The sequence below is a fragment of the Orbicella franksi genome, chromosome 12 (assembly GCF_964199315.1).
Source record: "Orbicella franksi chromosome 12, jaOrbFran1.1, whole genome shotgun sequence".
NCBI lineage: Eukaryota > Metazoa > Cnidaria > Anthozoa > Scleractinia > Merulinidae > Orbicella > Orbicella franksi.
This window is the reverse complement of record NC_138156.1, coordinates 3767785-3791586: the sequence shown is the minus strand read 5'-3', so window position 1 is coordinate 3791586 and position 23802 is coordinate 3767785. Positions and strand designations below refer to the sequence as shown.

Genomic DNA, 23802 nt, shown 5'->3' with positions numbered 1-23802 from the left:
TAACAGCAGAACCTTCTTAACAGGTACACGTAGTAACAGATACATACATAACAATCTGTGGAAGAAACAAACCAAATTTCATGTTCAGACCATTTGCAACATCATCCAAGTACATAGCAGAGTATTATAACACGGACCTTTGACTCATTTGGGCAATTCAATATCATTCAATACATTTTGGACTGCTAGAATCTGATCTGCTTGATCTTTCAGAGAGAGAAACTCACCTTCGGATTTCCAGTGCCACATTTGCTCAGCAACAGTGATATTTCTTCGTCTTTTCACCAGGCTCTAAGTTTCCTTTTGAGCTTTTTATAAAGGAAGACAAACGTTTTTTGAAACCCACTGCCGATTCGAATTTAATTTTATGATTTCTTGGGGTATGGTCAGCGACAAAGTAATTGTTGTATTAGCTGGTTGATTCTCAGAGTTTTAAACGCTTCTTCCCACCTTCTCGGCTGCTACAACAAAGGACGATGATTATGATCGAGAATTACATCGTTGCAGGCGATGTACTTCTTTGGTTACGTGGAAACTTTTAGGATTCCTTCGGATCGATCGGGAATGGTCACCATTTGTTTTGGTTTTTTTTCGTAAAGCGCGCCTGTGTCAACTGAGCGAAGTTGCCGCCATTCAAGCCGGAAGTATAATGGAATGCGTAGAGCTTTGTAATTTTCACTTCTGCTGCGCATTCATTTTTTGTCAGCCAATGAAAAAATTCGAATTTTTGGGTGCATCCAGAGCTACTCGTCAACGACATTTTAAGACGAGTAGCACTGGGGACGAGAATGGCTAGATTCAGGCAAATTGCCAGTTCGGTAGACCGGCATAGAGCTTGGCAAGACTGCGAGCAGAAATGAAATCTGACGTTTTCCTGCTGCCGTGAGTTTAAGTCTTGGACACAACGCATCCTATACGTGATGAACGTTACTGTTCATCCAAACAGTTTTGACCCCCAAAATGCACTGTCAGCTCCTCAAGCTCGCTGGCAAAAAATTGCTGACTTCAGGGCTATAGGGAATGTAGAATTCAGGTTGGAAATGTTCCATTGCCAGTGAGGTCTGTCTGTCTGTCTGTCTGTCTGTCTGACTGACTGACTGACTGACTGACTGTGTGTGGTTTTTTTTTGTTATTTGTGGAAAATGTACGCTTATCACTTGCAAAACCCATTTAAGGACGTCAAACTCACCAATAACGAGAAGTATCAAGGATATTTTCGACCTCAAAACGAAGCAAAATTCCGATCTCAGAGAACTGATCGTTCGAAGGACACCACAGCCCGATGGTGATGACCACTGACCAGTTACTGTGACGTCAAAAAACGTATTTCCGTAGACCACGAGTAGTCCCTCTTTCGCTTAGTCCGTCGTGCGTGACGCGAAAGAAAACCGCGAGAAAAAAAATGGTCGCGCGAAATCCTGGAGGCGAGGAGCGCGCGAAAGGAGGGACTACCGCCAAAGCCCAAGAGTTTGAATTATGCGTTGGTCTCACAACGCAAAAATATGATTGGCTTATGTTAGGAGCGTTGACAACGTGTTGTCAACATTCGAGATACCTGTGACGTCTTGCAGAAATGTTTTGGAACCGGAGCAAATCGAAGCGGTACCAGAGCAAATCGAAGCGTTGGATTCGAGCTTCGCAAGCCGTGATGTTCTTGCGAATCTGCCAACAGGCTTTGGAAAGATTTAAATGTATCCAGTGTTTTGTTTGGCAAAGCTTTCTGCCTCCAACTCGGCTGTGAGCGTGTTAGTGATTTCGCCGCTCAACAACATCGTCTAAGTCAGCGACTATAAATTCACTGAGCTTGGCCTTTTTCTGCCGTCCATTTGAAAGATTGAACCGGGCTCTTACTTGAAACCGAACATTTACCTGAAATTTTCCGCTGCTATCGGCAAACATTTCACCGCAGTTGGATGATCTCCTATGTATAATGTATAATGTTTAATGTATAATGTATAATGTATAATGTATAATGTATAATGTATAATGTATAATGTATAATGTATAATGTATAATGTATAATGTATAATGTATAATGTATAATGTATAATGTATAATGTATAATGTAAATAAATTCTCGGTTGAAACTCTGTTGAAATTTTCGCAATAACTTTTAGACGCAGCGAAAATCGTTACAAGAGGCCTCTTTCGCCGTCTTCTTTTTAAAACTTCTTAGGCAGTTTCGCTGAACGAACACTGAACGAGGGTATACTTCTCACGGCATATGTTTTTGCCTGGCTACTTGAAGAGCAGAGTAGAGCAATTTTATTCAGATCTCCTAGGGCTATTGATAACAGGCGATAATAAGAGGACGTCAAGATGAGAAATCCTACACCGAAAAATCACTCGGCCGTGAAAGGGCAAACTCTTGGGCTTAGGCGGTAGTCCCTCCTTTCGCGCGCTCCTAGCCCCCAGGATTTCGCGCGGTCATTTTTTTCTCGCGAATTTCTTTCGCGTCACGCACGACGGACTAAGCGAAAGAGGGACTACTCGTAGTCTAGTATTTCCGCGGTGTCGGTCTCGTTTAGGGTGAGGATTTTGATTGTCTCAACGGGACACCCCTGCTCAAATATTTACAGACTACCCTCCTGCGCGAGAAGACAAGCAAGCAACGATTTTTGGCATCTGATAGAGGACCTTGAAAGGGTTTGGAGAACTACGAGATGCACTTTCTTAGAAACTGGCTCCAGATCGTCAGTAGATCACTTTGAGTGTGTTTTTGCATTGCCAGACTCAAACAAATAAGCCGACATCTCATTTATTAACACGCCGGAGGCTTTACAACTTTCCACCAGTCGGTAGGATAGATGTACTTCAAAATCTCTTTTCCACCCCTGGGCGCTGAAATGTTGAAAAACCCACATTGAATCTTAGGTAGTGGTTGTTCAATAAGCTTAACTGGAAAGGTGTGGAAATTATTGTACTGAAAATATAACAGCCATGTTGCCCAGCCCGGTCTCTTCATCCATTTTCCTGATCTGTTAAAAACCACCAGATCGACGGAAAACTCAGAGTTTCCATCGTGAATCTTAATTAGGCCATCTCGGGACCTAAAATCATCTACTTGTTTGGCGCTAACAGATTTAAGTTTTTCAATGAATGCAGTTTTGCTGAGCGTCTTTAATGTGCCATCTCCGTCCAAACCGATGTCGACGTTGTCGTCCCAGGCAAGAGGAGCGTGTCCACGAAGGGCTCCCAGGAGTGAGCCGTACATGAGCCAATGCTCTACTCTCAGCTCGTCCAAAACCTGATGAACTTTGTAAGAAAGATTAAGAAGTTGATCCATTTGTGGCTTGGTGACGTTTCTACATTTCATGATTGGATTAAATGGATGACGGCCTGTATATCGAGCGAAGGTTTGCGTGCTAATCAAGTAGTAGATGGTCGATACCACTGTTATGATGTTTAGTAGAATAAATAGGTTTAAAATTTTGCGAAAGGAACAGATATTTGGTGAGATCCTTCGTGGGCAGAAATATCTCTTCATGTTGAAGTCTCCATCTGTTCAAAAACAGAAAGATTACATTAAAAGGCTATGTTCAGACCATAACTCTTGAGTTACGTAATTATACAACAGCTTATACTAGACTTTAATTTTATCACGATGTGAAATGATTGAATCAAAGATCAAGTGGCTGTTAGGTTAAATACTGTTAGTGTTAACCAAATACAGAAAAGAACATCTTTCTTAATAATTAAATAGGAAAAAACACCCCTCCTCTAAAGCATTATAAGTGACATGCGCTTGCATACACACCTATTTCACTTAAATATTATAATTGGCACTAGTAACAATGTAAATACTGTACCTGTAAACACACTTATATTATGTTATATTATATTATATCATATTATATTATATTATATTACTTATATACTATAATTAGCACTTGTAATAATGCAAATACTGCTCTTGTAACAATGTAAATACTGTACTTGTAAACACACCTACATCACTTATATTTTATTACTAGCACTTGTAACATTATCAATACTGTACTTGTAATCACTCTTATATTACCTATACACAATAATTAGCACTTGTAACAATGTAAATACTGTACCTGTAAGTACATGCAGATAACAAATAAGATTAAAAAAAAAAAAAAAGGTTAAATACTGTTAAAGAAATAAAGAAATCACAAAAACGACAAGACTAATACAGTTTCAGATAAAATGGCTCACTTGAGGAAAATAGAGAAACTAGCAAAAACATTTCTCAAGATTATTACTGATTCAGCCAGTTTAAACGTTTGGATGTCGGCTTAATCAGCAAAGATTTTTACGATTTTATTTTCCCGTTTTCGCCGTTTCAACTGGGAACATATATCAAGTCAAATTAAAGTAAGTAAAGTAAAACCTTTATTTAAGTGTCTATGTGTTTAGCCTAGATAGACTAATTGGGGACACTAGTAAAATAGCAACACTCATTGACATACGGTATCTTTAAAATTTGAATATTTACAGGAAAATGATAAAAACTTAATGAGTATGAGAGATTCTATGTTAGCTTATGTACGAGATAAAAACCCTTAAGGAAGTGCTTCGAAATTACACTTTTTCAATAGGGTGCATAATTACAGTCAGGAAGACTGTAGTCTCCCCAATGGCCCTATTAACACATTTCCGACCACCTGCAAAATTTTGACAAATACTCTGTTCGGCGTCATGATTTCAACTATCTTCTCGGAGTTTGAAATGTGGTAAAAACGGATCTTTCGTGTTACACTACTCTCGTTGTTACACAGGAAAATTAGACTGAACTTGTACAACTAAAGCCTTCCCACTCAAAAGCCACTTGTGTCACCCATGTATGCCACAATTAGTAGAATTTCTCTAGTATACTAATGCAAATGTTGAAATCTGATTGGCGGAGCTACTCGTATAATATGAGCCATTTGAGTGCAGTGGACAAACGGGTCTTTCGCAGTGTGAACGTTTTCTAGTTTCTCTAAGGTTTCGAAGAAGATTTAGAAATATCATTGGATAATTTAATTCTCAAGAACCGTAAAAAAGGAAATTGTCCGTTAGTGTCCCCAATGCTCAGCAGTCTCAGCTCAAAGCCACCAAGCTTCTAGCAACGGCTTTGCGACTCAAGTAAAATAAATGAAACTGTACTGCATATAAACAATTAAAGCTCTTTGATATGTTTTTTTTAAGACTTTATTGTTCCTTTCGTGCATTGCGGACGTTGCGTAGTAATTAATAGCGTGACAAGCCAATCATTTTAAGGTCATTCCTCACATTTGCATTGCGCATCCTTACTGCGCATAATTTATGGCGTGATTAGCGCGCGCTCGTGCACGCGCATATTGAAAACATGACGGATTTGCCTTGATATTGAGCATTGTCAGTTGAAAAATGGCTCTAGCTCACCAACGTGCACGGGCACCCCAATTTTTTTTTCCAGTCATTGTAATCAACTAATCATAAGCTTTGCGTGAGAAAAGACTGATTTAATTTTTATTGCTGAAAATTGAATAAATAAGAAAAATAGCAGACACACTGTGGTCTTTTCTATTTTGCAGTTGGTAACCACGTCAATAAATTTGGTTCAAATTTTTAATCAAGGATTTAGCTTTCTGCCTGAATCAAACTTAAAATGTTTGTTTGTGTTCGACACAATGCATTGACTGTAGTTTAATGCGTATTCTTTTGAGTCTGGGTTCATAAAGATTTTACAATTACTGGGAATGCGTTCTCATAATAAGCATCAAATAATGCCAAAATGGGGCATTTCCAATACCTCACTACTCCTTAATGAGCATGGGTACCCCCCTTTTTTATTTCAAAATTGAAGTTATAATATGACAAATATTCAGTGGACAAAGTTTGAACAAAAATCTATTGTCACTTTTATTTCAGAGGAATTACCTTAAGTATGCTCAGCCGCGTACGTGTTGTTGTGGTCAACACGTCATTGTATAACCTTCATGTTTTCGCTTTTTTAACTCAAAATATCTGAGAAACGACTTTAACTGATCAAACACCGTTCGAAACTACCCTGTTTACTCCTGAAGGGTAAAACATGGATTTGCTACAGATCAAGCTTTCCTAAGATTCATAATTTTCTTGTTAATTTATTCCTCTGGACTTTAGTGAAGTCATTAAAAACGCGACTGCTTGTTTCACTCACTTGATCAGATATATAACGGTTTGCAGACTGTAAATATATCCTTAAAAAGCTTAAATAAAGAATTTGACATCAGTTTTCCGTTTCCTTGTCAGACAAGCTCTGTATCCGGCGGCACATTTGCCCTCTGTTTTCTTTAGAGGAGGTAAATGTATGCAAATTCGAATGGAAATTGTTATTTAAATATTCCTGCAAATGAGTCGAGGAGAATTCAATTTAGACAGGCCGGCAAAGATAATTTCGCTTGCTCTCATAAGAAATATTGGTCAAGTACAACTTCAGAGTTTTCCTTCTTATACCCCTCAGAATATTAGTCTCGTAAGAGAACCTTGAGGGTCTCTCACGGGTGGGATGAGGAGCGAGGGAACATGGTCATTTCAAGGGAACAAGGGATATATTTTTGGGATTAATTTTTGGGCAAAAAGTGATATCTCTACTATTGAAGGTAACATTGGAAAATAAAATCAGCGAACAATGGAGTTTCTTAATTGGGAGCAAGGGAGAAAAAGTGAACTTTTAAAGGGATCAACATGCTTCCCCACACTAGGAGGCCCTCGCCATTGTTTTGGTCGTCACGCAACCACCCAAACGTTAGAATCACTCGATAGTTTATAACAGCCTACGACACCAGTAGGGTCTAGTTGGGGAAATTGGTCGAATGAGGTGATATCTCGCGTGATCGAACGGAATGTGTTTTATTATTTTAACTGCTGCATCTACATCGTGTAATGTTAATTAATTACTGGAATACGTACACGACTGCTTTGCTTTAATGATCACGCCATCCATTCGTGATCATGGTGTGATTTTGATCAGCCAATCACATGTTAGGCTTGTTTACAGGTTTATACAGGAAGTCATGTAATACATGTAAAACAGAATATTTGCATGCCAGGAGCACTCAATCATCTCAGTATTTAGAGCGATATCAAGGAGTGAAGTTTTGGAGTATTTCCCATCTAAACATTAAACATAAAAGAGTAAATCCAGTTGCAAATATTTAGTATTGCTGGTTTGGAGGACGAAGCTAGTGAAATAAGCATATTAATAAGCTCGGAGACTCCCATTTTCTATCATCGAATTTTGATGAGCAGAATTAGACGCAAACTTTAGCAAAGTTTAAAAAATTCTGTTCTCGGGGTTCAAAGCCACCTTAAATTTTCGAAACTTTAAGGTGGCGCTTAACCCCATGTGCAGAATTTTTTAAACTTTGCCAATTGAAGCTTGCGTCAAATCCTGCTGATCAAAATGCGATAATAAAAACGGGTTTACCGAGCTCGTTTTTGAGTTATTAGCACTCCGATATTAGCAGCCAAAGTTAAAATGAAGTGTATGCTTTTAGCAGGTCATACTGTTGCTATCTAACTTATTGTGTCACGAAAATGAAAAAAATCATTTTTACCAATGATTGGGTAGCTTTGTTGATTCCATGATTCCAGTAGGGTCAACCATGGATAAAGAGTGGTTATAACGACTGTTCAAAGTCTAAGATCTAAGATTTTGGTGTTACTACCAATAAGACATAACTCGCTAAATGATGACTGAACATCTGATGGATGTCACAACCGACACCCTTTAGCATTCAACACCAATAAAATAAGGGTAGTCAATTTGGAAAAAAATATGGGACAAACGCGACTCAACTGAATTCTATACAATGAAGTGAAAGAGTAATACTAACATTGAGTGAAAAACAAGAGACTGCAAACAATTGAACCACATTACTGTGGCTAATAAAGAAATGAAGTAAAGAGAACGAAAACGTATTGTCAAGGGCACTGGCATTGAGTACGTTACAAGCTAAGTCTACCTCAGTATACATTTTGCAATTGGGTTGATTATTGTTGCAGGTCTCCAGGAGTCAGCAACATATATCTTTTATAAAGCTTTACTTTATAACAACTCGAATAATAGAGACAAATATTGGAGAGGACAATGTGCGAGGGATTAATCATTGCTGTCGCAGCGTTGTAATTAGCTTAAGGAGCATTTCTACTCTCAGTCAGAAACACAAAGTTCATTGTTTTAGATTAACATTCCAAATGCTCGACTATTTTCAACCACTCAGGAGGATAGTTGTACTTTAACATCTCGCGTCCATTTCTCGGCACCGAAATGCTGAAGAACCCAAATCGAGCCTTCGGTAGTGGTTGTTCAACAAGCTTGGTTGGAAACTTGTGAGAGTTATTGCAGTGAAGGTAAAAAAGTTGTGCTGCCCAGCCAGGTCTCTTCATCCACTTGTCTGATCTATGAAAAATCATCAAATCCACTGAAAACTCAGAGTTTCCATCATAAATCTTAATCAGGCCATCTCGAGACCAATTATCGGTTATTTTTGTCGCGCCAACAGATCTGAGTTCATCAAAGAATTTAGTTTTGCTTAGTTCCTTTAATCTGCCATCCCCGTCCAAACCGATATCGATGTTCTTGTCCCACGCAAGAGGCGCTTGCACACGAAGAGCTCCTACGAGTGAGCCGTACATGAGCCAATGCTCAAGGCCCAGCTCATCCAAGAGCTGGTGGACGTTGTAAGAGAAATGAAGGAGCTGATCCATTTGCGACTTGGTGAGGTTTCGGCACGGTTGATAGCGAGTGTATCCGTCGTAGTAGTTCAGGTTCAGAAAACAGTACCCAGCCACGGTAAATGTTACGAGTGCTAGTAAAATCTTGCTATACGACCAGGTCTTCAGCTTGATCTTTCGTGGGAACAAATCGCCTTTCATGGTGGGATATCAACAGCAACTACAACCAAAGAAGTTATACTCTATGAAGTTCCACGTCAATGTGGATCGCTACATCTCAACGCTGAGTTGATTCAAACGTTGTCTTATAGAAATAAGTTTATAACGGCTGTGCCTGAGATAAAACTCTGGGGCAGGCGTGTTTTGCAGAGGTTTTACGTCCTTTCTCCGCTCATGCATTGTTGCTTTGGAGCGAATGTGTCCAAATCATCTTGATCCGTCTTGGATCAGTATTGTAGCAAACCAATATGGACAATATTAAGGAATTGGTCCATGCTTAGCGTGCGTTTAGCGAGTTATGGGTACACGCGGGACGTTTGCCGAGTGGAGAGCACGAGAGAAGCCGCGACCGTAGTCAGAAAAGAATAATTTCTGCGGCAACGTCCATGGTTAACTTCCCTTCCTAGCTATTAATGGTTTTATTGGTGACTATAAACAAAAAAAAAAACAGAAAAAAATGATTTGCCTGTTACTAGCTACGACCCTGAGCGTAAGAGTCGCTCGAGGCGCAGCCGAGAGCAACTCTAGCTTCTTGAGTGCTCTCCAAACTTGCCGAATGCGTCCATAACTCGATTTATGCGCAGCTAAAAGCATGAACCAATTCTTTTTCTAAGCACATGTCCTTTCCTAGCTAGAATCTCAGTTATCAATTCAATTTCAAGCAGTTTCCCAGCTATCGTTACAATGTCAGCCCTTTTCGCAGCTGTCAGTTAAACCCCATTCAAACCCTATCCATTTTGGATATAAAAGTTTTAACTGTGAAAGTGGTTAAAATGACACATTACATACTTGAACTGCGGGATAGAGATTGAAAAACATGAGAGATCTTCGCCGGAGTCATGTACACGAGTAGGAAGTTGCGAAAAGATAGGCTAAACGACTTCCACGATACTGGTGTAGTGCTGTACCGACTAAGCTATCAAGACAACTGGGCACTCGTCAGGTTATGAGTTCGTACAATATACTTGTAGATACTGAACATATGAAACTAAATATCCGGGTAAATATATGAAATTACTGCGGGATAAAGATTGAAGGACATGAGAGATCATCGCAGTTATGTACACAACTTAAGCATATGGGAAATTAAAGCCTTAACAAAAGGCCAGGCTTTATTTTGGCAACTGTCTAAGCTGCATACACAACGGTAACAGTATCTCTCGTCTTTTTAGGTTGTAAGCCGGAAGCTTACAGGGCGCCTTTCTCAGGAAAGTCACTCATCAAACAAATGATAAAAAATAACTGCAAGAAACAAGATAGAGCGAGATCTTGTTTTTATCACATTTTCAAGCAATTTGTTCATCTACAACTCAGCTTCAGAAAACGGGAAAATGAAATTTGTCTTCTGATCAGCTGAGTTTGCTTTCTCTGTCTCTTCGATTACCTGTGACGTTCTATCAGAATTTAGACTATAAAACGACTGCCAACGTGATAAAAATGTTGGGAGATGAATATGATTTCTGGTAACGAAGTGATACAGCAAGGCTTGCTCTGTTTAACTGAACGGTATCTACTGCTTGCCAAAGTAACAGATAGACAGCAATTAGACGCACGTGTGACATCGTGAGTACGCAATTCTTGTTTCGTCCATGACGACAACTGTTTTTCGCTTTTTCGAGGCCGCATGCTTCCTTTTACAGCGAATATTTTGACTTGACCATTCCGTTTCTAATATAATTCTGTATGTGCTAAGCTTCAGTAACGTAAGACGACTGAGATACTAATATTTTTAGTGGTTTCTTATCACGAAAAAGCCTTATTGGACCTTTATAGTCCAACTTTCGATTCATTGTCGATTAGCTGCGCGACCGCTCAGTGTTGATATTTTCTTAACAACAGCGGCTAGATTTTCGTAATCTGAAATCCTGAAATTTTATTCCATAGAATAAGAGTAATACGTGACCAAGAATTTGACATCATTTTTGCCCAAGATTCTGTGCCCAAAATTTATAAATAAACTAATAGCGGTTATAGATACACGAAGAATCTCAGCTTGGGCGATAAAACCGACAACTTTACTTCAAATAATTCGATCGTTTGCCCCCCAAAAGCGATTTGAATATTCCTTTTTAGAGAGGATTGACTGTTCCTCAGCCACCCTACACGTAACCATGTTTGAAGATTTTGGAACCTTTCCTAAAAGACAACAGAAGTATTTTACCTTACAAGGCAGCCCAAGGTTGTTCCTGTCATTTAGGCTTTTTTTTTTCTTAAATCAGACTTTCTACATTCCGAATTATGCGTTAGGTGCGCTTTTGCAATTTCCAGTTTGTCAGTAGATATTCAGTTTAGATTGAACCTTGTAACTTTGTGCAAGCTGCCCTTTATAATTTCTTTGTTCGAGATGCGCTCATACTGCCGCTTTTTCCCTTGAACTTTATACTTGTGCCACGTACGCTCCTATCAAGTGGGAGGCTTTCCCTGTTGTCAGTCACTAAGATTAAAACTCACGAACTTTGAAAAGGATAATTTAGGGGTCTTTTGTTTCCACGCATGGGTGTATTTACTTGACTAGCAGCATAACTTGGCCTTTTAAGAACCACATATAAGCAAGCTATAATGTAAACGTTTTTCGATTACACTATTACATCATTGATGCTATTGATACATCAATAGCATCGTCACCGACCATCACAAAGTTGAAGAAATGAATAAACTGCTCTTGGAAATAAGCCCAAAGTCTCTGCGCATCAATTAGGTTTTCCGATAAGCATTTTACTGAAACAGCTGCCGTGCACTTTGATGATAACATCTTAGAACAACAGATGATGACTGGGTCTATTCATATAATTAAATCTCAAGAAAGTGTTCGACCCTGGGTGTAGAACATGGGTGCATGCTTTATGAACTTGAAAATTATGGAATTAGAGGGAAACGCCTGACATTGTTTCAAGATTATCTAATTACTCTCGATTTGAGAAGGTAAATTATAACTAGGAGCTATTACCTAGCCAACCTATTGGCTATGTAGTTCCCCAAGGATCCATATTGAATCGTGGTTTACATAAAAGATCTTCTGCAGTGTTAACGGAAATCATCGATAGGCAAGTAAGCCAAAGACACAGTCATTTACTTCTCTGGTTCCAGTAATTCAGACCTCATCAAAGACCTCATCAAACGATCCAAGCTATGTCGAGCAGTGGTTACTAAGCAACAGGCTGGTACTACATGTAAGTAATACTAAATGGATGCTGTTTCACTGGAACTATGGGCAAAAGGTCCAAAAGCTTTAACAGGCGGACGACAGGAGTTCACAATGCGGATCTTTTTGAAAGGTTTCCACTTGGTTTTGAGCTGCTCTTTGTGATGAAAAAAATCGCTAAGCAGTACCGTGGGACTTGTGTCAGTTATTCTTCCATTATTTGCATCACGGTGTAAACGAGAGGGTGGAGAAAAGACTTCAGAGGTCAGCGAATCGCAGTTAATTTTACATTGTGCTGATGTCTATTTGGTGCAGCTGTATGTAAACGATGAGGAAATGCAGGTCATGACACAACATTCCTGCTATCCAACTCAGGAAGGGGACGGAAAGCAGGAAATTTGTGTAGTAACCTGCATTTCCTCATCGTTTACATACAGCTGCACCAAACAGACACCAGCGATGACGAAGATAAGACCAGTTATTCTTTTGTGGTCATTTTCAACCATTGATTAAGACTTTATTAGACTTTCTTACTCAGTTATTTGGGCGGATGCTGTTATTGTTTTGGCCAGGGTCCCTGCCAAAGACATTTAGAAGATTTCCCTATGAAGGATAAATTATTTGACACTGGAAAATGAGTGGATACGTGTAAGTGGTTGAAAAAGAAAAAGTGGTTTAGAAACTCTGTGAGTGATATGAAACAGATGGTTCCAAATATGGTATAGTTTAAAACCTGCAATGAAAAAACTGTGCAATGTGGTGTACAAAAAAGCTTTAGTTTTAAGACCACCGCTATTTCCACTTTATATTTCCACAAACACTACTATCGTATAATTTTGAATTTCGTATATTTGCTGGTGATATCCATTCTGTTTTTATCCCGAAACGACTGCGAAAAACCTTAACTGCAAAAGTTTAACGCTAGCGCTAAATGATAAAAGTGTGAAAAAGCCTGTAATAAAGTTAATTCAATTCTCTTGATATCATTTGAAGATTGCTAATAGTCAAGTGCAAAGTAAAAATCGCCAAGGTCAAATATGAAGTGAGTATAAACTTTAAAGTTGATTTGCATTGTAATTAGAATCTATCATAGGCAACTCAGATAAATCTTGGTGAACAAAAGTTAGTTTTAAAAAATTAGACGGGCAGTAAGGCCAATTAGACATTCCAGAGTGATTTACTGTGGTCATAACATAGAAATTTAGACAAAACGTGTTAAACTTGAGAAGAAAAATGTGGACATGTTGACTAATTACTTCCTCGATCAAATTTTAAACTAAACGACTCTCCTCTGTTCGAATTTTTGATCTCCTCTGTTTACAGAGTTGGAACCCCCTCTTAACCTTCAATTTGCCGTTTTTTCGATAATGATATCAATATACTAATCAGTATAGAAGTGTGTTGAACTAATGAGAACATTTCGGAGAGTTGTAGAATATTACTCTACAGGTTAAAGAATCTCTCTTGCTAAACAACGGACAGGTACTTATAATTAGTGAAAGGAGCATGAGGAAATTGTGACGAGGCTACGTCCACACAAGCCAAGCAGCGCTCTCCAGAGTTAAACTCCCCAAGGTGTTGAGAGCGTTTCCTTCTCAGTACACTTTGAGTCTCCGCTCAACCGAAAATACGAGAACATGAACAAGCTAGTTAATAGTTCAGGAGTACCCGTCGGATCCGCTCCGCAAAATATCCGCTCTGCAGACTAAAGTTGAGCTGGCTGGGAATTTTAGTATTAAACAGAATCTTGCTGAGAATTTAGCTTATCGAGAGCTAGCTAGCTGGAAAATTTTTTTTGGTGTTCAAATAGCTTACACTGTGGTTTTACTAATCAGTTCTGGCTGGAAATTACATTCCGGATGCGATCACTGACTGAAGTGTGTCACTTGACACTCTCTGACTGCTTGACCTTTTGTTTGAAAACATGCTTACAATATAATGTTAGTTGTTTATTAAAGTTTTATTTACCAGCAAACAATAGAAGTCTGTTCTGCTGTCATTTATAGTGTGAAATTAGATCGGTTTCTTTTCCCTTGACGTTCCTTTTTCCCACGTTCAGTTGCATGTTTCACCACCGTTGATCCGGTCGCGGAAAATCATCGTCTGTTCTAGCTGCTTTCATGTTCTACCTTGAGACAACTGGTTATCTGGTGATGACGTTTGTTGGTTCGTGCAGTCTTTTCACATTTTTGCCTGAGGCCCGGTGAGACTCGGGTAACCTCGTAATATTTTGTAACTAAAACATTGTTCCCGGAACAGAGTGCAATGTCAAAGTGGAAAATGCACTTTTCAACTGGAAACTGAGAATGTTTTGTAGCTCTGAGAACTGTTCCCAGTCTTGGCCAATAAGGGAGCATGAAATCACATTCATTCATAAACGAGAAACAGTTCTCAGTATCCACCAATGAGAACGGGTGAATTTTTCATCGAAAACAAAATGTCTGGTAAGCATCTGTCATGAATCACCGATAAGTAATTATTCTCGAACGTTTGTTTGTCATCATCTATTAACCACACATGAATGAGTTTACACAATGATCTCTTATCAATAATAGTCGAGTTGAATCTTTGCGAATTTCGACTATCTACAAGAATGGTGTTTACGTGGCTCTTTAACTAAGCTTATCAACAACAACAACAAAAAATGTACTCGGGATATTAAACCGAAAACTTTCTAGTTCACCCGCACAAGTCCACATAATTGCGTTGCGGAAAATACAACGTGAAATTCTGCTTTTCCATATTTCTTTCCTAACAAGCATATCAAGGAGGGTGGCAACTTACCAACAGTGTGTCGATCCGTCGTCCAAATGCAAATTTCATTAACTTTTTCCTGGGTCCATAAATCTAGAAAGCGAGAGATCGTTTTCCCTGAAATTCGCGCCAAAATTTTCCCACACTTGTTTAGCCACTGTTTCATTACGATCTCTTTGAGTATTTCCTCGGCAGCTTGGAGGATACCTTGTCACTTCTGATAATTTACCGTTTGGTGCAATCATTTTGATTCGTTCTTCGGCGCAACTCCAAGCTCCTTTCTCTGAAATCTACCCTTAGCGCGCGCCAACCCGCCACGCCGGACGATATTTCCGATTTATGGCTACTTTATCAGAACATATCATACATTGAAAGGTCACCGGCGGGCGATTTAGGTCAAGATATTTTTAGAATTGAGAACTGTTCTCGTTTTCTACCAATCGACATGGTTTATATTGCTTGTATATTCGCTTGAAACAGCTTTATAAACTGATTATTTTCCTGGACGGATGATCAGTAATTCTTCGGACTACAGAGCAAGTAAATATTCTGCTGAAATCTAACGCTTAGAAAGCAATAATTCGTGTTTTCTCAAAACCACGAAATGACGAAACGCGACTAGGGCTTTCGAGGTGTCATGTTACGAGATCACGAGTGTTGCGTGTTGTTTTGACGTCATGTCACTCATCTCCGTTCATTACATTTATGGGAAGACTGTAACCTGAAAATCTGTTGTCTTGGTTTTTCTGTCTCGGTGGCCTTCCATAAAATAATATATTTACGGCAAACCGAATAATAAAATTTCGCATCTTATCGCGCTCTGCAAGGGTGGCTGAGCATTGAATTTTCGCTGAACGATTTCCTGTGCTGCATAGCCTTCTGTTCAAACATTCCCAGAATTGTTCTCGTTTTCAGCCAATTGGCGTTTTGTTTATCCGAGAACTGTTCGCAAATTCAGCCACTTAGCGTCAGAAAACCATGACATAATTTGCGTGTCACCCCCGAGGAGTATTTTCCGATCGTAGAAAAGGGACTTATTGTTAAATTGTGAGAACTGTTCTCAGTCTTAGCCAATAGGCTGATGTCAGTGTATCTCTGCATTAAAGAAAAGGAGTAATTTAGTTACTTGTGACGAATGGTAAAATCCGATACTCGCCGAGACCCCTGTTTGAAAATCCGAGACCGAGACCAAAACACGCAAGACTTCGACACCGAAATAAATGCAATATAAACGAGACTTCGAGACTCTTCGCAAAGACTGTCGAGATTTCGAGATCGGATGAAAAGTCAGCGAGACCCAAGATTTTGGAAGTACCATTCGCCACCCCTTTTAATGGATTATGGGGACAACGAGTGAAATGAACTTGGCCGACAATTTCTTGCCTGTGAAAAGGCTTTGAATTCTGGTTGTTTTTAGTAATTCTTTCGCGCTCTCCACCGGGATTACTCAGCATTGAATTGTCGCTGAACGATTTTCGCGCCGCAGAGCTTTCTTATTTTAACATTCCTGTAACTGTTCTCGCTTTCAGCCAACTGGCGTTTTCTTTGGCCGAGAACTGTTCGCAAATTCAACCACTTGGCGTCAGAACAGACGATGGTATAATTTTGACAGGTTCCGGCTCAATTTCCTTTGTTTGTTCTTGGTCTTGGCTAATCGGCACCCTTGTTATGAAAGCTAAAACAGCACTAAAAGCGTCACAATGTACTAAAAGTTTCTCAAATGAGACATTTGGTCGTGTTTTGTCCTTCCTGTACCCATTTCCCTTCATATACGCCTTAACTGGTTGGGAAAAATTCCACAAAATTGTGCACGCGTGGAAACGGCATGCAAGTATTTACGAGTGAACAATTTGCGAGTCAAAAGGACTTATTGTTAATGTGAGAACTGTTCTCAGTCTTAGCCAATAGATGGCAGTGTGAGTGTACCTCTGCATTCTGGAAACCGAGTAATTTAGTTTTCATTGCTCTCTACCTGTTCTACTATATCAAGTTTAATAAATGATGAGGACAACGCGCGGGAAAATGAACCCTTGCCTGTGAAAAGGCTTTGAATTCTGGCTGGCTCTTATTACAGTTGACTCCGGCTGATTCGAACCTTCAAGTGAAACCAGAAAGGGTTCGAATTAGCGGGAGTTCGAGTTTGCGAGAGATGGGAACAAATGACCGGAGATGATACAATGTGATGATACAACTGGTTATTTTGCTTACAAAACGACGTAACATAAGGAAATTGCGTTCAAAATGCGAAATGGCTAGCAGAGGAACACTACCGTGAGAAACCGTGCAATACATCAATGCTGACTCAATTCAGACAAAAATAAATTCAATTTTTTGGAGTATGTTTTTACTCATTACACCTTGGAGAAGGAGTTCGAGTTATCGTGAGTAAAATCCTCTACCTGGAGGAAGAATAGACCACTTCGAGTTAGCAAAAGGTTCGAGTTCTCACAAGTTTCTTTCGCGCATTCTAAGGATGACTCAGCAGTGAATTGTCGCTGAACGATTTTTTCGTGCCGCAGAACTTTTTTGTTTTAACATTCCCATAACTGTTCTCGGTTTCAGCCAATAGGCGATTTGTTTGTCCGAGAACTATTCTCGAATTCAGCCACTAGCTTCCCACCCCTTGAAATGAATGTGGCTTTGTGCACTCAGTCTAGCCAGAGAGCCCACCTCGGCGGTGTATACTGGCTAAATCATGGAAATCGTGTAAGGTCCCATCAGTTGTATTGCGTTTAGCAAATTTGAAACCAGCATTTATTGAAATACTGAAGCGGCCGATTTCCTTGTCAGGGTTGCTTCATCTCACACTCACTAAAACAATGGACTTAGTGATCACGAGTGGGCTCAAATGTGTTACTAAATAAACATTTTCGTCTTCTTGTCACCTTATTTCAGTTTCCCAGTGTCCCTGTAAACATAAATGATGCTTTTACTCCACTGGAAGGCTCCACAAAATCTGGCAGGGATGAAAAGGGCATTCAACGCAGTCAACAATTTGAATGTGAGACCCTCCTTATCTTTAATATCCGAGAAGTGTTCTCGGTCTTGGCCAATCAAGAAATATTCTCATGGAAAGCGAGAAGAGCATTACAAGCGGCATAATTAAAATGAACTTTGTCGAATGACACATTAGCTCTTGTTTTGCTCTTTCTGTGCGCCTTTCCCTTCATATACGCCTTTAACATGTGAGGTCAGGCAAACTTCCTCAAAATTGTGCACGCAATATAGCATGAAAGCAGGATGTAATTCCGAGTCGACCGTTTGCGTTTCTATAGAAAATCATATTTCGTAATACGGTTTGCTACTGTTCGTTTTATTCAGGCTAGTAAGCAAGTTAAGTGGAGAGACTGGCGTTTCTAAGAGATGCTGGCTTTTACAAACATTTTGCAGAAACTCCGCTCGACTTTTCAACCACTTTAAAGTATTCTCGGTTTTCACGTGCCGTCATGAAAAACTAAAATTCAAATGTAAACAGACGTTTCTATTTATATCTCCATCACGAAAAAGAAGTTTTAGAAATGTATCTGCTAGCATGTTTTCAGCTCGGTAGCGTGCTTTGTTTTGAAAATATAGCAGTTTTTGCGACTGAAGAATCAAGAAATTTTCAGAGAGCACCAGTTGAAGCTTGACGCAGGTCATGTGCAGCTCACTAGGTGAACCGTTATCCACGAAATTAACCACGATCAAATAAACCGTTGAAATTAGTTTGTTCCAAAACAGTTTTCTCCCTTTACGTGTTTCACATATCGTCCTGTTTCCAACGGTGCAATTCACTTCCGCAGCGGAGATCAGTTCCTTTGTTTATCTCAGCATATATAATCATAAACTTCAGACAACCGGACTAGCGGCATTTGAGAGCAGCAAACCGCAAGAGTGCAAAATCCAAGCTCGTCTGAAACTACAGATATAGTGGCTAAGTTCTTGCCCATAGCCCCACGTAATGAAAACCGGGCTATTTTTCCACCTGGAAAAAGTACGACACTCCAGATTTTGTCACTACTGTTTTGTCAATGAGGGAAAAACTTTACGAGTGGCAAGGAGATTTAGGAGATGCGGAGGAACCCACTCAAGGGAAGGATATCCTCAAAAGATGGAAGGCAAGCAACAGCATCATTCATCGGAACTTGAATGTAAGTGACTTATTTTTTGTGAAGGCGAATCCTTTCATGTTCTTGGTGTTAGATTCTAACTATTGATTTTCTCGAGAGAAAGACAGTAACCGTTAAGACTATTCTGCCTTTGATATTTTTAGGTAGTCAGTAGATTGCAAGATGAACGGTCGTCCACAAAAGCCAACCTGGATCAAACACTGCTTCTCGAAGTAAATGATGAGTTGGTAGGTCCCAATATTTTTTTTTTTTTTTTTTTTTTTCTGTCCCTCCCAAGTTTCTGGCAAGTCCTGGGATAAAAATCCCAAAACCTGGCGTTTCCGTATTATTAGTATTTACTGACATCCCCGAAACCGCCTCTGTTAGAGGTGCCACCCCTTGTAACTAATATTCAGGTTTTCGCTGACTGATATAATTGTATGAATCGATTACAGGAAAAACCGAGTAAGGGAAACACTACGAAGACCGAAAGCTTGAGAGTGCGGGTTGAGGTAACACTTTGCTCTCAATGGTCTATGCTTGGTGCCTTATTTGATTAGTACTCTCTGGATCAACAAAGAATAGGTCAATCAGGAATAGTAACAGCAGATTACGCACCGCAATTTTTGTGTACCTACATTAATGAAACATTGCATCTTGTACTAACTCGCTACATCCACAGCTAAGTCGCCGAATGGTATCTTCTCAAGGCTTACAGCAGTTTGTGGCAGGTGGAAATATTAACTGTCTTGGTTCTTAGGGCCAAACCAAGAGCGAACGAAAAACCACCCAGACAACAGGGAAATTGACAAGAAAGTCAACTGAAGTAAGCTCATCCATACTTGATTTTATTTACAATCTGTCTTGCTCCTTTGGCAAAGACTGAGATGTCTATACAATGTTAGTTTCCCTTACTCGCTGCAGATAACCTTATCGTCGAGCAAAAGCTCTTGCTCGACGACCAGCACTCTTCGAGCGTTGTTCTCTCCTCGTCACCGGAAGCAACAGTGGGAGCCCCATTAGACGCCATACCGATGCCTTTTGTAGTAAGTGCTGCCTTTATAGATTACCATTATATCTACTTAACTCACGTGACAACCGAAGTTAAAAGGAGGAAGCAATACCCCACAAGAAGTGTTATGCAATCTGTAAGGGTCGATTTACTCTCCTTTACTAGGTAAATGTCGAGGAGGGACAACAAGTTCACGGAAACTGCATAGGAATCGAGGAGCACCTAATACCACTTGTGAGTGAAAGATTTGCTACGTAATTGAGTGCTTGCCATGTAGTAACCTGCTTTTCATTTTCGCCGTTTATAGCGACGCACGTTTGTACCAAATAAGGGTCCCTTTCATAAATTCCTGTGAAGGAAGGGTCTGTGTCACTTTTGAAGAAAATCTAATCTGCCTCATTTTCAGACAAGAAAGTCAAAGAAATCCGTAAATACTGACTAGTAAAGGTATCATGGCTAGGGGAAATATTAGGTCGATGGCTGAGTGATCTATATAGATGAACATCAGGAGCCAATTTGAAATTTTGTATGTAATAACCAACTGCGAGTGTCTCTACTATGCGTTGGCGGGATGTACGAACTTTAACGTGGTAGGCTCCACTAGCTTTCATCTCAGGTTCTTTAACTTTGTTATCCTAGTGTTTTTTCTTTTGTACAGCAAAGGCTAGTCCATGGCACCTCCCGGTCCCGACTCGGACGTTCTAACGAACCGACCACCTAAGCTCTCTAGCACTGAGATTGGGAGTGGCAGACATATATATAGTATCATAAACCATGACACTGTTACTAGTGAGCCCATATAGCCGTAGCGCAACTGTCTTTGACCACCTCGTAATATTGTTGTCATTGCTTTTAAGAGTACCTCCACGCCTCTGAAGAAAATGAAAGCTGAGTCACCTGAAGAGCCGGAATCGGTGAGTAACCACCCTTGCATCATCTATTTGAATATTGCTGTCAATTTAACTTATGTCTGATTCTTTCAGCAGATGCCCCATAAAGAAACCAATAATATGACGCCACCACGAGCGGCGGAGACGAGAGGACTCCAAGAATTGGACGTTTCAGAAAGAAAAGAAAAACAGGAACCTACGAAAAGCCGAGAGGTAAACCGATGAACGGCTACGTAGAAAGGAATGAATTATGTTGATTTCACAAATGGTTTACATGTACTAGAAAATAATTTACTACTGATAAGCTGTTTTCCTTTGCAGGTATCCAGTGGCATGTTTGTCGCTGTCGCATCCAGTAACTGCGATTGTTTCTTTTTGGGGAGAGTGCTGAAGGCGGAAGATGGCATTTTTTCGATAACGTTTTTGGAACAAATTCATGGAAAAAATGGTGTGTTCGGTTGGCCCGCTCAGGCAACAGTGGAGACTGTGGACACCGAACAGGTCTTTATCACTGACCTAGAAGCCGAGGAAGCTGGTACAAACTGGCTAACGCCTTAACATTCCCCAGAATACAGGAAGTCCAAGAAGCATTCCCTCAGTGCAAAGAGGCACTAGTAGAAAGACTAAAGATTTCTCAGGTAATTACCATCATTTGATAGCTGACATAAAAAGCCTAAAAATGTGGTAGCCGGGAGTTACCAAGGATTGGCTTCCCAAAGAGAACTAAACTAAAAGGAATTCAACTCTATTACTGTCGTCAGTTTGATTTGCTTTTTTGATAACTACGTCTTTTTTAAACGTATTACCACAATTTCACCCTTTTACAATTTGGCAAAAATTCGTTTTCGTCAGGTTCAAGCCATATGGAATGACACTTCCACCCCTTACTGCACTTTCAAAACTAGTGTTACTTGAATTGGAAGGATATCAAAACACTGCAATTAGGAATGCCGGACATCCACGAATCTTTAATGGTGTCTCTATTTGAGCCATCGACAACCTGGATGGCTAAATGATTCAGTAAGTAGGATTTTACTGATAAGAAATGGCTAATGCGTAGTCAGTTAACTACGCATCCACTAAATGCGAAAGGAGCAAGATTCCAGCGCTCTCTTGATTTTCGGTTTCGCTTTATAGAAACAAATGCAGAACAAATTTACACCTTTTTTTATCTTTGCGAGCTTCTAACAGTCTCCTTTAATATAACAGGTTATCAATGCGTATATGGCAGTATTAGAAAAACGGGCCTACAAAAACGTAAGTATCAGATGACTGTTACGGTCAATGTTGCGTCACATCACGAGTAGCAATTTTAATTAAAAGTAGTTTAAGAGCTCTCTTTAACAGTTGCAGGGCAAGTTCGTTATCACTGCGAATAGTTTTTTCTATGAAAGAACTAAGCAAGGGATGCCCTGGCGCAGAAGGGTAAGTAGCTGACATACACATTACATTCATACCACTTTGAACGTACGTGCAGAATTAATTTTTTTAAAAAATTGGTATACATGAGGCTCACAATTACGCAAGGGTTCCCTTAAAATTTGAAATGGAAATAGAGGGAAATTTTAAGGGCGTCTAAATGTTGGTAATTGTAAATGTAAAATGTAATTTTTTGTAAATGTAATTTTTGTTTACCCACGGAGCACCAAGGAGTTCACAAGAACTCGTTCAGAAATGTCCGTGCATTCAAGGATCGAATTGGAATTTGAGAAATGTTGGTTTTTGAGGAGAGGGGAAAACTGGAGTACCCGGAGAAAAACCTCTCGGAGCAGAGAAGAGAACCAACAACAAACTCAACCCACATATGACGCCGGGTCCGTGAATTGAACCCGGGACATTGGTGGGAGGCGAGCGCTCTCACCACTGCGCCATCCCTGCTCCCCATTTTACTATAATATACTATATTTTATGTTCAAGCTTAACTATCCGTCATGTAACAAAGAAGAAATTGTCATAGTTATTTATCAACCTGTGTACTTTTTTCCAATGTCTGCTTATTGCATTTGGTTACAACTTGACATTTCGGCATACAAGAAATTTGTGTTCCCCCGTCAGGCTGCCCAGTGATTTCACTGGACACTAGGCGTAAGTATACTTATGGGGAATTACGGGCTCAGATACTTAACCTAAACATAACCGCCACCGATAATAATCACCTTAGACAAACTGAAGCTCATTGGCTTTTCTCGAACTCGCTCATCATTTTTAGTTTTACAAAAGAACCATGGACATTAACAATTTATCGTATAACCAGGGCCTTCCATCTGAAAAAGACGGGGATTAAACTCCCGACGGAGGCTATTGCATTGGGTGTAAATCAAACCTTATTTGATCCCTAACAGACACAATTTCAAAATTAGACCAACAAATATATGAGCTACGGTAACCTAAATCATAACAGCGTCGTCGAAATGCCTAGACCACAATAAAGATAATAGCACTTGTTATTCCCTCACGTTAAACGTTAAGCGATATCTTGATAAATGTATTTGCGCTCGACTCGTCTCGAAAATCCAAAGGGACAATTTATTACAATCCGTTATTTAGACCTCTAAAAGAGATGACAAGCATGACGTAAGCCTATATTATTCACAATTTCCTTGCAAGGGTCTTCCTAACTAAAAGGAGCCAGCTTGAGGGATGTTACTGGACTGACTTGGCCAGTCCTCACCCCTTACAAAACGATGATGTCAGCTGTGGAGTCTACGTATTGAAGGTAATCCTTTAGAATGTGATTCGTTTTCTTAATACTTAAACCGAAAATTACCATGGATGTAGTTAGACTCTGACATGCGTTAGTTGACACAGTCACTTTTCTTCCCTACATCGCGGAGTGCATTACAGAAAGAAAGGAAATCGCTTTCCAACAGGTGTGTCTTAACCGAAATGCTGTACTTCATCAACGTAGTAATTGTAGTCACTGTAAAGTCACCAAAACAAGAACAAGTTATTCAGGCAATTGTTTTGTGCCAATCGTTTTTTCCCGACAAGCCGAATTTGCAGCTATCCAGTCATTTTGTGAGGGACCAAATACTCGGCGAT

The 23802-nt window shown here is 39.8% G+C and overlaps 1 protein-coding gene and 1 long non-coding RNA gene across 5 annotated transcripts in view; one reads left to right on the top strand and one right to left on the bottom strand.

Moving 5' to 3' along the window:
• Window positions 1–2049: 2049 nt before the first annotated feature.
• Window positions 2050–23802, bottom strand: part of LOC145463196 (uncharacterized protein RT0683-like) — a 30934-nt gene continuing 9181 nt past the window's right edge. The window contains exon 2 of one of the 2 annotated variants that reach the window (XM_081446929.1): window positions 2050–3501. In XM_081446929.1, coding sequence (XP_081303055.1) covers window positions 2762–3487 — 726 coding nt within the window. In that variant the 5' untranslated portion in view covers window positions 3488–3501 and the 3' untranslated portion in view covers window positions 2050–2761. Of the gene's footprint in view, window positions 3502–3528; window positions 8876–23802 lie in introns of those variants that run through there. The other variant, XM_081446930.1, reaches the window with a different exon arrangement.
• Window positions 20104–23748, top strand: LOC145462911 (uncharacterized). 3 transcript variants are annotated; one of them, XR_014041267.1, is made up of 3 exons: window positions 20104–20784; window positions 20854–21398; window positions 21613–23748. It is a non-coding gene; the product is annotated as an uncharacterized LOC145462911 (long non-coding RNA). The 3 variants fall into 3 exon arrangements; XR_014041269.1 differs by having other exon boundaries at window positions 20104–21398; window positions 21970–22017; window positions 22108–23748; XR_014041268.1 differs by having other exon boundaries at window positions 20104–21398; window positions 21970–23748.